The sequence below is a fragment of the Neovison vison genome, chromosome 3 (assembly GCF_020171115.1).
Source record: "Neovison vison isolate M4711 chromosome 3, ASM_NN_V1, whole genome shotgun sequence".
Classification (NCBI taxonomy): Eukaryota; Metazoa; Chordata; class Mammalia; order Carnivora; family Mustelidae; genus Neogale; species Neogale vison.
In genome coordinates, this window is record NC_058093.1 from 75317224 (window position 1) to 75333320 (window position 16097).

Below are 16097 nucleotides of genomic sequence, written 5' to 3' on the forward strand. Positions count from 1 at the left end.
ATCTCTGCTGGCTGATGGAGGACTCTGGGGCTTCTAGCAGAACCGGCGCAAAAGCCTCAGAAGGGACAGATGGCATATGGGGACTGTCTGCTTATGCAAGACAGAGAATTTGTGTTGCACTCTGAACTGCTGAAGAAATCAGGAAGTGGGCATAAAATTAAAATAAAAGAGAGAGAGAGAGAGAGAGAGAGAGAAAGATCAAAAGAACCAGGAGGGCTTACTTAAATAACCTTATTCACAGGAAAATTGCTAAGAAGACAAGGATGCAGAGGCTGAGGGAAGGCCCAGCCAGCGCACTGGTCACACGCAGAGTGCAGTTCTGGGAGAAATGAGGGGATCCCCGAATGACTGCACGTCCTGAAATTTCAGACAGATTTTCAGTCAGGAATAGGAGAGTCACCCAAATGTCCACACAAATGGTTGGTCAACCTGACATTTTAACTTCTAAGCAAACCCTTAATTTCCTGTCCATTTGTACATAGTCCGACTGAAATCAATGAGATGGCATGAGGTCATTTGTTTAGGCCTTGAGGCATGAGGAAATAGAACACAGCAAGAAGAACAGTGGGACAAAAATGCGAGGTAGAGCTATTTGGATAACCAAAGTTCAAAAACTGAAACAAAGACAAAGAACAATCCAACAGAATTAGAAGCCTAGAGAAACCACAACGTAAGACAAAACAAACGCGAACTATAAGTGATTCGAAGTTTATAGTGCTCTTCAAAGGTAATACTCTAAATTTGAAACATCAAATGGGTTTGCACCAAATGACTAATGAAAGCCTGTGGGGTCAGCAATTAGGGACACTGCATCTCATGCTTAATCAATTGTGGTATTAATGCTGAGTATCAAAATTTCAGGGTCAATTCCTAAATTAGAGTACATAAAACTTGATTAAAAAGATCATTATGCTCATGTTTCGATTTGCCTATGAAGCATAAAGGACCCAGTAGTATATTAAGGGTATTTATGATTAACCGTGTTCTGAGATAATAATAATAAAAGGAGATCATCTTTATTTTTAAATCAAGTTGCCCTGATTTTGTGTAAGATCTGTTTAAGGATCAGTTTCCTTTATCCTTCTGCTATTATCGTCCAAAGAATTGAAATTAATATGCAAATCAGAAAATATCTGGGATCTGCCAACTTTCAACCTAGCCAAAAAGAGAAACATTAGCCTCAAAAAATATTTTAAAAGTCTACACTAGCTCTTGTTTCTGGTCTTTTCGTGTGAAAATGGAATGCCCCCAAATTTTGAGAGTCTTTTTTAAAGTCAAGCACAGAAGAGCATAGTGGATAGAGACCTATTTCCCTGGCAAGGCTTAACTCTAGAAATGAATTTCCCAGCAAAAGGGTATAGATTCAGATTTAAGCTTATCAGTTTGTGACCCCACTATAGTTGGAGTGCCCTCACTTGTTGGAGAAGAAAGGGGCATTCAGGTTTGGGACAGCCTCACTCAGTGCTGAGCCTAAGCCGTGTTAGGGAAAAGAAGATGGCCAAGAAGAAACTAGGTATTTGGGTGTTGCACAAATTTGTGCAAATGTCTGGGACTCAGTTGGGAAGACATATTATTCCTGGACTGCAGTGCCTGCCCCTGGCAAAGTTAATGGTGTTAATTTGTAAAGGTTCATTTGGGAAATGTTTGTGATTAATGCTTGCTCATTTGCATAACAGTATATGGTGTAAATAAAACCATAGCCTTTTGCTTTCCAACAGTGGAGTTCTACTGAGATGATAAAAGCTGGACAAAGGGGGCTATGGGACACTTAAACTAGGTCACTTTGAATTTTAATGCATGAAGCCAGTCCTGGTACATTTTACATGGCTAATGGAGAACTGAGGAATGCAGTCTGTTTACTGTGCAAATCTGCCTTCCAGATTTTTCAATAAACATATTTTCTACACTGAAGAGTGAAGCCAATGCAGTCTCAAGCTGATTTAGAAATGTTATTAAAGAAAATAAGGATGAGCATCTTCTTAATTCTTACATTAAAATGTAAATAGGGTAATTATAAAATAATAAACTCTCCCCCAAATAAAAAATGCTCAGTTTCAGAGCTCAGTTATGCAGATTATAGCACCATTACTAAACACTAAGAACATGTATATGTCACACTTGTGAATTTGCCACCCAGACTTTGTAGCTTTACTGCCCAGAGTCTAAGCATGACTCAGAAATTGAATTTCTTTCTCCATTATCGACAGAACTTTTGAACGGTGACAAGGAAACTGGTGGTCACATGCTCACCTGTGTACATTTCTCATGTCCCTATTAGTAAATACAAAGAAAATCATTGACATCAAACAAAACTCAAGTCAAAGGTGAACCTACTCCCAGAGCAATTCTGGGGCACAGACAGAAGGCAGCCCCCCTCCCCGCCGGCCATTAACCCAACCCATGACATCAATGAAAAACAAACCTCTCAGTCATTCTTTTTGGGTCTTAATTGTTCCACCTGTAAGGTAGGAGATATTTATACCCTGTCCTTTATTTATTTATTTATAAGTTTTTAAATTTAAATTCAATTAACATATGTTTATTAGTTTGAGGTAGAGATCAGTGATTCATCAGTCTTATGTAACACCCAGTGCTCATTACCTCTTAATGCCCTTCTTAATGTCCATCACCCAGTTACCCCATTCCCCTGACTCCAGCAACTCTCAGTTTGTTTCCTATGATTAAGAGTCTGTTATGGTTTGTCTCCCTCTCTGATTTTGTCTTATTTTTTTCCTCTATTCTCCTATGATCCTGTTTTATTTCTTAAATTCCACATATGAGTGAGATCATATGATAATATCTTTCTCTGACAGACTTTTTTCACTTAGCATAATAGCCTCTAGTTCCATCCACATTGTTGTGAATGGCAGGATTTCATTTTTTTGATGGCTGAGTAGTATTCTGTTGTGTGTCTACATATATATATATATGTACATATACACACATCTTCTTTATCCATTTATTTGTCACTGGGCGTCTGGGCCCTTTCCACAGTTTGGCTATTGTGAACATTGCTGCTAGAAACACTGGGGTGCAGGTGTCCCTTTGGATCACTGCATTTGTATTTCTGGGGTAAATACCTAGTAGGGCAATTGCTGTATACCCTATCTTCCAACAGAAAAGCCATGGAAATGATTTTTAATCATAGAGCTGTAATGGTCCTCTCAAAATTATCTAGTCTATTTTAGGTTGTGACACAAGAGGAAACTGAGACCCATGGTAGTGAAGTGATTTATCAAATTCGAAATTAGGATTTAAATCACCTCAAAGACTCTTAACCCAGGATTCTATACTGCATGGCCTCTCAGTGTATGGATTCATCCAAAATATAGAGCAGAAGACCTGTGATGTGACTAGAAATGTGGATAATGACAATGCAAAATTATTAAACATACTTGGATCTATTTTAGGATTTATTATTCTGTCTTTCCCTACAAAAATTCTTTACTTATTATACCTTAAATTAAGTAGTAATATTGTAGCTCAATACAGTTAGTATTTATGTTCCTATCATTAATTAGTCTACTTACAAAATATTTCATGGCTCCTACAATGCTGATTTTTTTTTTCAAGTCAGGGTTACTGAGGTATACTTTATATACAGTAAAATTCCTTTTTAGGTATTTAGTTGTATGGGATTTGAAAAACAAAAACAGTTGTGTAACCACCACAAAAATGGAGATATAGAATATTTTCATCATTTCAAAAAGCTCCCTCATACCCCTTACACCTTTTGTAGTTGATTTCCTAACCTCGCCTTGCTCCATCCCTGTTAACTAATGATCTGACTTCTTTTCCAATAGTTTTTGCCAAAAGTTATATAAGCGCAACCATACAGTACCTTGTCTTTGTGTTCAATTGGTTTCATTTAGCATCCTGCCTTTGAGATTCTCCCATTGTGTAGGATTTTATCAGCATATTATTTCTTTTATTGCTAAGCAGTATTCCATTGTATGACTATATTTTTATTTGTTGATCCATTCATCAGTTGATAGACATTTGGCTCAATTCTAGTTTGAGGCAATTATGCATAAAGCTACTATAAGTGACACATATGTATAAACATAAGTTTTCATTTCTCTTAGATAAAACCCTAAAAGTTGGATTGTTGGGTTGTATGGAAAATTTATAACTTCCTAAAAACTTCTTATAAATAACTATTAAACTATTTTCCAAGTCCCGGCACCATTTGTATTTCTACCAACAACAAATTAGAGTTCAGTTGCCCCTCATCCTTGACACTTGGTATTATCAATTTGTTTAATTTTCATCATATTAATAGGTAGAGGGGTATGTAATTGTGGTCTGCACTTCTTTAATGGCTAATGATATTGAACACAGTTTTGCATACTAACTTGCCATTCATTTTTCTTCTTTGGTAAAGTGCTTGTTCAAATCATTTGCCCATTTCTTATTAATTGAGTTGTAAATTATTTAAATATTTTTTTGAAAGATTTTATTTATTTATTTGACAGACAGAGATCACAAGTATGCAGAGAGGCAGGCAGAGAGAGAGAGGAGGAAGCAGGCTCCCTGCTGAGCAGAGAGCCTGATGGGGGGCTTAATCCCAGGATCATGACCTGAGCTGAAAGCAGAGGCTTTAACCCACTGAGCTACCCAGATGCCCCTTATTTAAATATTTAAATGACATGTTTTATATTATTTTCTCTCAGTCTATAACTTTTCCTTTTTTTTGAGGTGCAAATTTTAAAAAATTAACATATAATGTATTATTTGTTTTGGGGATACTGGTCTATGATTCATCAGTCTTACACAATTCACAGCGCTCACCACAGCATATGCTCTCCCCAGTGTTCATCACCCAGCCACCCCATCTCCTCACCAACTCTCCACTCCAGCAACCCTCAGTTTGTTTCCTGAGATTGAGTCTCTTATGGTTTGTTGCCCTCTCTGGTTTCATCTTGTTTCATTTTTCCCTCCCTTCCCTTATGATCCTCTGTCTTGTTTATCAAATTCCTAGTATCAGTGAGATCATATAGCAAGTATCTTTCTCTGATTGACTTACTTCACTTAGCATAATAATGGTCCATCAAAAATATGGAATGCTTCACTAATTTGAGTGTCATCCTTGTGCAGGCACCATGCTAATCTTCTCTGTATCGTTCCAATTTTAGTATACGTGCTGCCCAAGCAAGCACTTTTATTTTTCTTAAGAGTGTAACAGTGTCATTTAAAGAGAAGCTTTTAATTTTGATGATGTCTAATATAGCAATATTTTTAGAGCTCATACACTTATTTATTTATTTGATGGGGTGGGGGGAAAGGATAGCCAGACTTCATGTTGAGCTGGAGCCCAATGTGGGTCTCAATCCCACAACTCTGGATCATTACCTGAGCCAAAATCAAGAGTCAGATGCTTAACAGACTAAGCCACCCAGGTGCCCCTATAGTTCACACTTTTAGTTTCCTAAGAAATCTTTTGCCTAATTCAAGTTCATGTAGATTTCCTCCTATGTTTTATTCTTGAAGTTTTTTACTTTTCAGTTCATAGTTACATATATAATTCATTTGAATTAATTTTAGAATTTTGTCTGAAACGGCCTTTAAGTTTCTTTTTCTAAACTTACATGTGTGGTTATCCAATTACACTATTTGTTACAAAGATTAGCCTTTCTCCTCTGAATTGTCACTGCAACTTTGTTGAAGATCAACTGATCATACAGCTTTAGGCTATTTCTGGACTCTTCTGTTCCACTAATCAACATAACTACTATCCTTCCACCAATATTACAGTCTTGATTATTGTAGGTTTTAAGGTAATTATTGAAATCAAGGAGTGAAATCTGGAAAATTTGTTTTTGTTTTTTTTTTTTAAAGCTTTATCTAGTCTCGGGTTTTTCTTTTCTATGTAATTTAAGAAGAAGCTTGGCATTTTCCACAAAAATGCTCTCTGGAATTTTGACTGGGATTGCACAAGGTCTATAGATGAATCTGGGGACAGCTGACAATGTTGAGACTTCTAATGAATTGATACCATATAGTTCTCAATTTTTTAGGAAACACTTTAATTCTTGAAAAAGGAGTTGAGAAAGATTTTATTGAGTGCCAAAAAAATTTATTGGATTTTCGATGGAAATTGCATTAAATATACTTTTACAAATCATGTTAAACATGATAAAAACACTCTTTTCCAATTTTTATTATATATGTTTCCTATACAGAATTAGCAAAACATTTACTGGTATGTACAAACAAGAGTATTTATTGTTTTAGTATTTGCAAAAAAGCATGAATCCTGGAACATTTTCTTTGGAAAATGGCTTCTGGGTGGAGTAGCTCAGGAAATAACACATAATATATAGTTCCAGATTCAGATATGTATTGGCCATTGGCTTCACTTGGTAACTGAGTATTACAAATATTCTGATATTATTTATTTTAATTTCACGTTACATTACTCTGATTTGTACTCTTTTCTTGTTATTATTATTATTATTTTTAGCATGATGGTTATGCTGGCCATTTAAAATAATTAAAAAAAATTTCCCTGCATTTTCATGTTCTGGGGAAAATATAAATTGTGTAATAAATTATTCCCTCAGGCATTTAATATGATTTGGCATACACACATGAAATGTGACATTTGTTATAAAGGGGAATAGCAATAATTTTCTTCAGCATTCATTGCATTTTTAACTTTTTAAAAAATATTTTATTTATTTGACAGAGAGAGAGATCACAAGTAGGTAGAGAGAGAGAGGAGGAAGCAGGCTCCCTGCTGAGCTGAGAGCCTGATGCGGGGCTCGATCCCAGGACCCTGAGATCACAACATGAGCCGAAGGCAGCGGCTTAACCAACTGAGCCATCCAGGCACCCCTGCATTTTCAACTTTAAAAAATTTTTCTATTTAGTGATTTTTGAAAAGTGAGTATCATTGGCAAGATTAAGCATAAAATGTTATGGGTGTGATTGATCACCTGGAGGAATTCTTGGTTTTTGATATTAGCTACTCTATTACTCAAGTTTCTAATGTTGAATCCGAAACCCTGGAAAATCTGGCCCACTGAACTAAGTGGGCCACCAAGGCGAGTGGCTGTTAGAGGTGATGTAAATATGAAGAGATGTACGTATTCAGAACAATCAGACTTTGAGCTTGACAGACTACAGAGAATAATAAAAAGATGTTACTCACATCTGAATTAAAGCGAAGCTGACAGACATTGCAAGAAATAACTTGTTTCTTCTTTGGGGGAATGGACACTCCAAAAGTGTGGTTAATGACTGCTTTTTGCACAGGATCCATCTGAAGAGCAAATGATAAAATAGTCAATGTACAGCTTCAAAGGATAGACAGTAAATATGAGCAAGTTAAAGTAGTTGTATTATTCCCTAAGGTTTTAACTTCTTAGTTCCCAAAGAGGGATAATGAACAGTCTCCTTCAATAGCAAGTTACTTGTTTCCAGGAGTTAAAAACAAGAGCAAAAAATAACCACTCCCAACCAAATCACAGGAGAATCATATCAAGGAATCTTATACCTCTATAAAGAATCTTGAAAAACCTTAAAAGAATCATAAAACAAGAAAACTTAAGATTCAAAGATCAGGGTTCAAATTCACATGTTAATGCTTTCCTTATATGAGGTGATGATTGTTAAGATGGTCTGAAACGATCTCAGTCACAATCAGTACACATATATTTCAGTTTCTCAATTTTTGATTTATGACAAAGTTATAAATGACAGGCTCATATCACAACATAGAAACTATTATCATTATTTTAAAATAATTTATTACTTTTCATGCACTATAGATTGAAATCCATCTTACTTGAAACACATGTCATAGTTGTACGCTCAAATACCCATAGCAGATTAACATGCAACCTTTGTCTAGATATTGATCAAGTAAAGTTTTAACTTTTTGTTATCTGATTGCTGAGGCTAGGAATTCTAGTACTATGTTGAACAACAGTGGTGAGAGGGGGCATCCCTGTCATGTTCTTGAACTTAAAGGAAAAGCTCTCAGTTTTTCCTACAGAGAATGATATTTGCTGTGGGTTTTTCATACATGGATTTTATGATATTGAGGTATGCTCCCTCTATCCCTATACTGTGGAGAGTTTTAATTAAGAAAGGATGTTGTATTTTGTTAAATGATTTTTCTGCATCGATTGAGAGGATCATATGGTTCTTGACCCTTCTTTTATAATCAGACAACAGAAAGGAATAAAAGGCATTCAGATTGACAAAGAAGAAGTCAAACTCTCACTTTGCAGATGACATGTTACTTTATGTGGAAAACCCAAAAGACTCCACCCCAAAATTGCTAGAACTCATACAGCAATTCAGCAACATGGCAGGATATAAAATCAATGCAAAATAATCAGCTCTATTTCTATATGCTAACAATGAGACAGAAGAAAGAAATTAAGGAGCTGATCCCATTTGTACCCAAAACCACAGGATACCTAGGAATAAACCTAACCAAAGAGATAAATGATCTGTACTCTAAAAACTACAGAACATTTATTAAAGAAATTAAGGAAGACACAAAGAAATGGAAAAACATTTCATGCTTTTGGATTGTTAAAATGTCTATGTCACCCAGAGCAATATTAATAAATATTGTTTAACAATAAATAAGAAAACAAGAATAAATATTGTTGAAATGTCTATGCTACACAGAGCAATCTACACATTCAGTGTAAGCCCTATCAAAATACCACTGACAATTTTCACCGAGCTGGAACAAATAATTCTCAAATTTGTATGGAACCAGAAAAGACCCTGAATAGCCAGAGGAATGTTAAAAAAGAATCAAAAACAAAAAAACAAACAAAAAACCCAAAGCTCATGGCATCACAATGCTGGGCTTCAAGCTCTATTACAAAGCTGTAATCAAGACAGTATGATGCTCGCACAAAAACAGACACATAGATCAATGGAACAGAGTAGAGATCTCAGAAATGGACCCTCAACTCTATGGTCAACTAATCTTCAACACAGCAGGAAAGAATATCCAATGGAAAAATGATAGTCTCCTCAATAAATGATGCTGGGAAAACTGGACAGCTACATGCAGAAGAAGGAAACTGGATCATTTCCTTATACCATACAAAAAAATAGACTCAAAATGTATGAAAGACCTAAATGTGAGACAGGAATCCATCAAAATCCTAGAGAAGAACGCAGGTAACAACCTCTGTGACCTGAGCCGCCGCAACTTCTTGCCAGACACGTCTCCAAAGGCAAAGGAAACAGAAGCAAAAATAAACTTTTGGGACTTCATCAAGAATAAAACTTCTGCACAGTAAAGGAAACAGTCAACAAAACTAAAAGGCAAACTACAGAATGGGAGAAGATATATGCAAACGACATAACAGATAAAGGACTAGTATTCAAGATCCATAAAGAACTTATCAGACTCGGGGCGCCTGGGTGGCTCAGTGGGTTAAAGCCTCTGCCTTTGGCTCAGGCCATGATCCCAGGGTCCTGGGATCGAGCTCCACATCGGGCTCTCTTCCCAGTGGGGAGCCTGCTTCCTCCTCTCTCTCTCTGCCTGCTTCTCTGCCTACTTGTGATCGCTCTCTGTCAAATAAATAAATAAAATCTTAAAAAAAAAAAAGAACTTATCAGACTCAATGCCCAAAAAACAAAGAATCCAGTCGAGAAATGGGCAGAAGATATGAACAGACATTTTACCAAAAAGACATCCAAATGGCCAACAGGAACATGAAAAAACGCTTCATATCATTTGCCATCAGGGAAATACTACAAAAACCACAATGAGATACCATCTCACACCTAACAAGACAAGAAAGAACCAATGTTGGTGAGGATGCTGAGAAAGAGGAACCCTCTTACACTGATAGCGGGAATGCCTACTAGTGCAGCCACTCTGGGAAACAGTATGGAGGTTCTTCAAAAAGTTAAAAATAGAGTTACCCTATGACCGGGCAATTGTACTACTAGGTATTTACCCCATAGATATAAATGTAGTGATCTGAAGGAGCACCTGTCCCCCAATATCCATAGCAGAAAGGTCCAAAATAGCCAAACTGTGGAAAGAGCTAAGATGTCCATCAACAGAGGAATGGGTAAAGATGTGGTATGCACACACACACACACACACACACACACAATGGAACAGTACTCAGTGGTCAGAAAGGATGAATACTTACCATTTACATTGATGTGCATGGACCTGGAGGGATATTATGCTAAATGAAATAAGTCAATCAGAGAAAGACAATTATCATATGATTTCACTCATATGTGGACCATAAGAAACAGCGCAGAGGATCACAGGAGAAGGGAGGGAAAACTGAACGGGAAGTCATCAGAGAGGGAGACAAACCATGAGAGAGTCTTAACTATAGGAAGCCAACTGAAAGTTGCTGGAGAGGAGGTGGAAGGAGGGTAGAGTAACGAGGTGATGGACTTTAAGGAGGGCATGTGATGTGATGAGCACTGTGCGTTATACACAACTGAGGAATTACTGACACTACATCTGAAACTAATGATGTACTATATATTAGTTAAGTGAATCTAAATGTTTAAAAAGATTAAGTTTGACTTATACCCTATAACTTTCTTTCCTTTAGTTTGCATGTTCCATACATATTCAGAAAAATATATGGTGACGAAAGTACTCAGCCATAGAAAAACTATGGCACAACACCATGATAATACTTGGAAAAAGAAAGAACACTATTTGTAGAGCCTATAAAAAGAGAGACAGAGCAGTGATTCTCTTGCGTATTCCAAATAATCTCCAGCATTAACATCAGACAACTGGCAGTTCAAAGAACATTGTGGATGATAAACAAAGCATTACTTATCAACACATGCAACAGGAACAAGAACAGATCCACTGACTCCATCATGTAGGAAATCTCCTGTGGTTAGAGTTTAGGATTGGATTTGTTGATGAGATTTGGTAGAGAGGACAAATGAATACTATCCTTGATCAGAAGTATAAATCAACAAAGTATAAAATTAGCTATTAAAACCTAAGTATATTAGAAAAGGGGGTGGATTACAGAACTATCAAATAGTAGAATTACCTATTTTTTTGCTACAAGTTTAATAGAGATGACAGGACAATGTATTCTCACTATACAGAACAAAAATTTGGAGAGGGGGATATTCTGGAGTAAAATAAATATTCTATATCCTGACAGTAGTGGTGGTCACACAAATTTACACGTGTTAGCGTTTTTAGAACTATATACACATGCAAAATGTCGATTTTATATGTGATAATGTAAAACATAAAAAAAGAAAAAAATTGTATGAGTATGATGTTTAACTACCAAATGTAAAAATATCCTTACTGGAAAATCTGGGGATTTCTTTGGTTCAAGGTCATGACTGATGTATTAAGTGTACTTAATGAACTTTTTAAAAAAAACTCTCCATAGTGTGTAAACCTGGCAATTCACAGACCTGTACCCCTGGGGATAAAAATATATGTTTATAAAAAATAAAAAATTAAAAAAAAACTCTCCATAGGCAAAGAAAATCTCAGAAGTTCAGAAAATAAAACTTAAGTTCACTTTTTTAGTTTACTCACAAATGCATACACTTAGATCTCATTCATACCTTTGTAAAACATGAAACTATACTTTCTGATTGTTACTAGAGATGGCAAAGCAGTTTGAACAGGCTAAAAATAAAATTGCCTAACTATATTGAGCAGGATTGAAAAAAAAGTACACTGTTTTGCAAAGTTAAAAAATGAGAGAATTTTATTGAGATATTTTCTGTTCTCAGGCTCTGAAAAATACTTGCTGGTTATGTGTGAACTACATGGAATAAAACTATATGAATATTTTCCAAACACCAGTTTTCTGCATGCCACTTTCATCATTTTTGCCATAGCCATATATTATTATTTACTTATTTTTTTCTTTAAATCAAAGTAAAATTGACTTTTTGTTTCTTTTTAAATTAACTTTTTAAAAAACAATGATAACATTCATGAAATCATAGGTTAATGTCTTTTTTCCTATTACTCATTTTTAAAAAGATTGAAAATTAACGTTAAAAAATTTAAAACTTTCATTATCTAAAATAAAGGCATATATTCTTCTTGTTTCCATACCACAATGTACGAACATAGGCAAAAGGCTTATCTAAAATAATCTAGTTCCATGTTTTTAATAAACCAAGACATTTGCTGACAGCTCCAACATGACCTGGAATATAAACATTCCTCTTACATTTAAAAAATTGTTAGCTGCTTATATAATTTTTTAAATGGCTCCTAATACAACTTTATTCTACTTAAATCTCACATTTGTACCACATCAGCCTGAAAAAATCCCCTAGTGTCCCCAAGGCTGGGAGCAAACTGTCCCAAAAGGTGAACTGTGGATGAGCCCTCCAGGTACAAAGGCAAGCTCCCAGCCGTCTGCTCTCCCATAAGTGAACTGAGGAGGTTCCTTCAAGAAACTCTTACCAGAACTGGCTTCTCTCTATATACATAATCCTATCCATCCTTATAAAATCAGCTAACTAAACACAGCCCTTTCACTTCATTCCTTGTTATTAATTCTTGTTGCCTTTTATCCTTTGAACAATTTATCACTAATTTATATCACTATAAATTAACAATTTATCACTAATCATGTAAAAATTTATTCCCTATGTTTCTCATTTGGAATAGATTTTTCTGTTTTCCATTTGATTCTTTTTTTTTTTAAAAAGCTATTTCAGGAAAAGATCCACTTTCCCCCCCTCCCCCGTCTAAATCTCTTTTGTCTTTCTCTGCTGTTTATCACAGGATTCTATAATTACATTTCTTATTCAAATGTCATTTTGGGGAATCCACTTCAGTCGAAAGAAAACTTTAAATTGTCTGAAAAAGATCGCTCCACTTGCCAATTCAGCTGATACCTTGAAATAGCTACCATCTAGCTGATATTTGGAGCATTTGCCATCTGACACAGTAACTACAGTTACCTGAGTCATTTCAGTGGGATCCAAACATGGAAGAATATAGAGAAGGTCTTCAGATCTCTACCTTTCCCTTTTTAAGATATTAAGTGAGGGACACTTGGGTGGCTCTGTTGCTTAAGGCTCTACCTTCTGCTCAGGTCATGATCCCAGGGCCCTGGGATAAAGCCCTGCTTTTGCTCCATGCTCAGGGGCGAGCCTGCATCTCCCTTTCCTCCCTGTTCCTGCTCTCTCTCTCTCAAATAAACAAATAAAATCTTAAAAAAAAAAAAGTATTAAACGATAAAATCTTATATACTTTTCTTAGCAGTCCTACAATACTCTACAAGTTAGAAGAAAACAGTAACTATGATGTTAATTTATAAAAATATATTTTTTTCTTCTACTAATGCATGTCCGTTCTCTGTAATTACGATGGGATACGTAGAACTAAGTCAATGGTAATTCTTTTATTCAATCACCAATTTTTAGGGTAAATAAAACAGGGTGAATAAAAACATTCTCATAAATCCTAAATTGTGATATATGCATGTGACTCAGTTTAATACAGTCAAAACTATATATACATATCATAATGATATCATATGTAGAATACTCAGAAAAATTATTGGAGATATTGCAACTAACCACAGTAAGAGTTTTCTTAAAGAGTCAGTTGGCTTTCTCATAGACATTTGATTATTAAAAATAAACAAGTGTTTTCAAACATCTCTGTTAAAATGTTTATATCACTTTTAAATGAACAAGTGCCTTGAAATACTCATTGTTTAGCTCATGTTCATTCAGATTGCACAAGAAAGCTATCTATGTACTGAGAAAATTGTGATTCATTGGCAAATAATGCTAGAGAAATTTTGCTTTTATTTTCCCTTAAAAAAATCAAATTTCGGGGCATCTGGGTGGCTCAGTGGGTTGAGCCTCTGCCTTCGGTTCAGGTCGGTCATGATCTTAGGGTCCTGGGATCGAGCCCCGTGTTGGGCTCTCTGCTCAGCAGGGAGCCTGCTTTCTCTTCTCTCTCTCTCTGCCTGCCTCTCTGCCTGCTTGTGATCTCTGTCTGTCAAATAAATAAATAAAATATTTTAAAAAATAAAATTTCATATAAGAGAGGTTTTTTTTTTCCCATCAAAAAAACAAAAAAACAAAAAAAACAACAACCCACGTAGTTCTAGCTACCAATATTCCTTACCTGGCAGAATTTATTGGTCCCAAATAAGCCTCTTCTTTTCTAAAAAAGTAAAAGTTAGAAGTAGTCATCTGGAATTTTGAAGCTAGCAAGCACATTTACAAGAAAGTTTTAAAAAATTCATTTTCCTTATTCATCTCTGATTAAAAAGCCTGCAATGCTTACTAACCAAAAAGCAGCAAGAGTTAACACTTGCCACTTTTTCTAATGAAAATCATGTAGAAATGAAAAGCAAAACCTATTAGTGCAATTAACTGGGAGGTAATAAAAATGAAAGATGGGGTTGCGGCTATTACTAGGAATTGAGGAGATAATTGGAGGCTATGTATGGACAAATTAACTATTATATTATAGTACTTATAAATGAATTAATGAAGCTGGCCTTATCACACCATCTATTATATTGTCAATATCAGAATAAGAACAAACAGGTATCCTTGGTGTATTCACCAAGATTATGGAACCACAAATTTGTGTGGATTTTTAAAAAGTGTTACTGAGCATTCTAGAAAGTAATTTACATCTTCACAGTGTAAGCAATCACATAAAAATATGCAGCTGCAAATAAAACCGAGCCACTGGGAAAAACAACTGCCAGGTACCTCACTAAAGGCAGGAGCCACCCTACTGGGGGTAGGGAGACAAACCAATGCAGGGGCTATGGGATCAAATGGCTTTTAGACGAGATGATTTTTAGGTTCAAGGCAAAGAACTTAGAAATACAAACTTCGGACTATCTCTGTAATTTTCAAGAGGCCTGAAATTTGATTTATATCCTTGTAAGAGTCTTAAAATGATTTCATTATGCAGCCAGGGTGGCTAGGAGTAAAGTTGGAGTAAAAAATGGGAGTAAACTGAGGGTTGCTGGCGGGAGGGGGGTTGGGAGAAGGGGGGTGGGATTATGGACATTGGGGAGGGTATGTGCTTTGGTGAGTGCTGTGAAGTGTGTAAACCGGGTGATTCACAGACCTGTACCCCTGGGGATAAAAATATATTATATGTTTATAAAAAACAAAAAGTTTTAAAAAAATGGGAGTAAAATTGGAGCACCGCCCAATTAAAAAACAAAGAGACTGCCCAAGAAGGATAATACAAGGTTTTCTTCTCTGTGGCTAAATGGCTAGGTTTCTGCACTATTCTTAAAGACAGAGTAGTGTCATCTTAAACTCAGTCATCTATTTTAACCGATGTACTGAAAAGCATTTGGGAAGCACTTGTTTTATAATAAATGGGCAATACTAGCTTTTGTAGCAAATGGAGGTAGAAACCACGTTTTTGATGTTTAAAGTTTAACAGTCATCCCATAGACATTCCTGGAAGCCTAATATGTCAGATATTGTTCCAGACTAGATGGTGTAGGATGAGTCCCACATAAGGACATATTTATAATTGTGAAAGTTAACCAATGAAAAAACAGACAATAGAAACTGTATTTAACTGGGGCTGGGAAAAGAAGTGACCTTTAAGCAAAATAACAGGCCTGAGAAAGCACTTGGAGGTCTGTCTCCTTTGCCTCCCCTCTACTTTGGGCTTTTTTTCCGTTTTCTGATTTTCTCACATTTTAAGCACCGAGGACCCTCCCTTTACCAGTGACGTCAATGTGTTATCCTCCCAGGGGGTGTTGGTCTTTCCATTCCTTTTTTAGCTGTGGAATAACAATAACAAACATCATAAGAGCAGCTTTGATTTACGGAGCTCTTACTATGTGCCAGGAATTATACTAAGGGATTATTTTGTGTCGTCTCCACAGTCACCCAAGGCAGATAGGATCTTTATCCTCTTTTACAAATGAGGACTCAAAGGCTTTGAGAGTTTCAATAGCTTGTCACCCCTGAGTCGGAAGGTCTGAAGCCAGGATTCAAACTCAGGTAGAGTCTCTCCCCACTGTTCCCAGCAAAAGGAGCACTGAGCCTGATGAGGGGTAGTGCCTGCGGCTCCTGCTGAAGGGGATGGGGGGGTGGGATCTGAAGAAAGGATGGATGTTTCTAGCTCC

The 16097-nt window shown here is 36.1% G+C and overlaps 1 protein-coding gene and 1 non-coding gene across 15 annotated transcripts in view; both read right to left on the bottom strand.

Annotated features, from left to right (window-relative positions):
* ZNF385B (zinc finger protein 385B) overlaps positions 1-16097 on the bottom strand; it is a 401761-nt gene that overhangs the window by 52084 nt on the left and 333580 nt on the right. For 12 of the 14 annotated variants that reach the window (XM_044242447.1, XM_044242452.1, XM_044242458.1 and 9 more), the window contains 2 exons: positions 14108-14146; positions 7154-7264 (listed from right to left, as the gene is read on the bottom strand). In XM_044242447.1, the coding sequence (XP_044098382.1) occupies positions 7154-7264; positions 14108-14146 (150 nt within the window). The remainder of the gene's footprint in view (positions 1-7153; positions 7265-14107; positions 14147-16097) is intronic. The other 2 variants (XM_044242448.1, XM_044242460.1) reach the window with 1 other exon arrangement.
* Positions 5053-5159, bottom strand: LOC122903782. Its single transcript, XR_006384008.1, has one exon. It is a non-coding gene; the product is annotated as a U6 spliceosomal RNA (small nuclear RNA).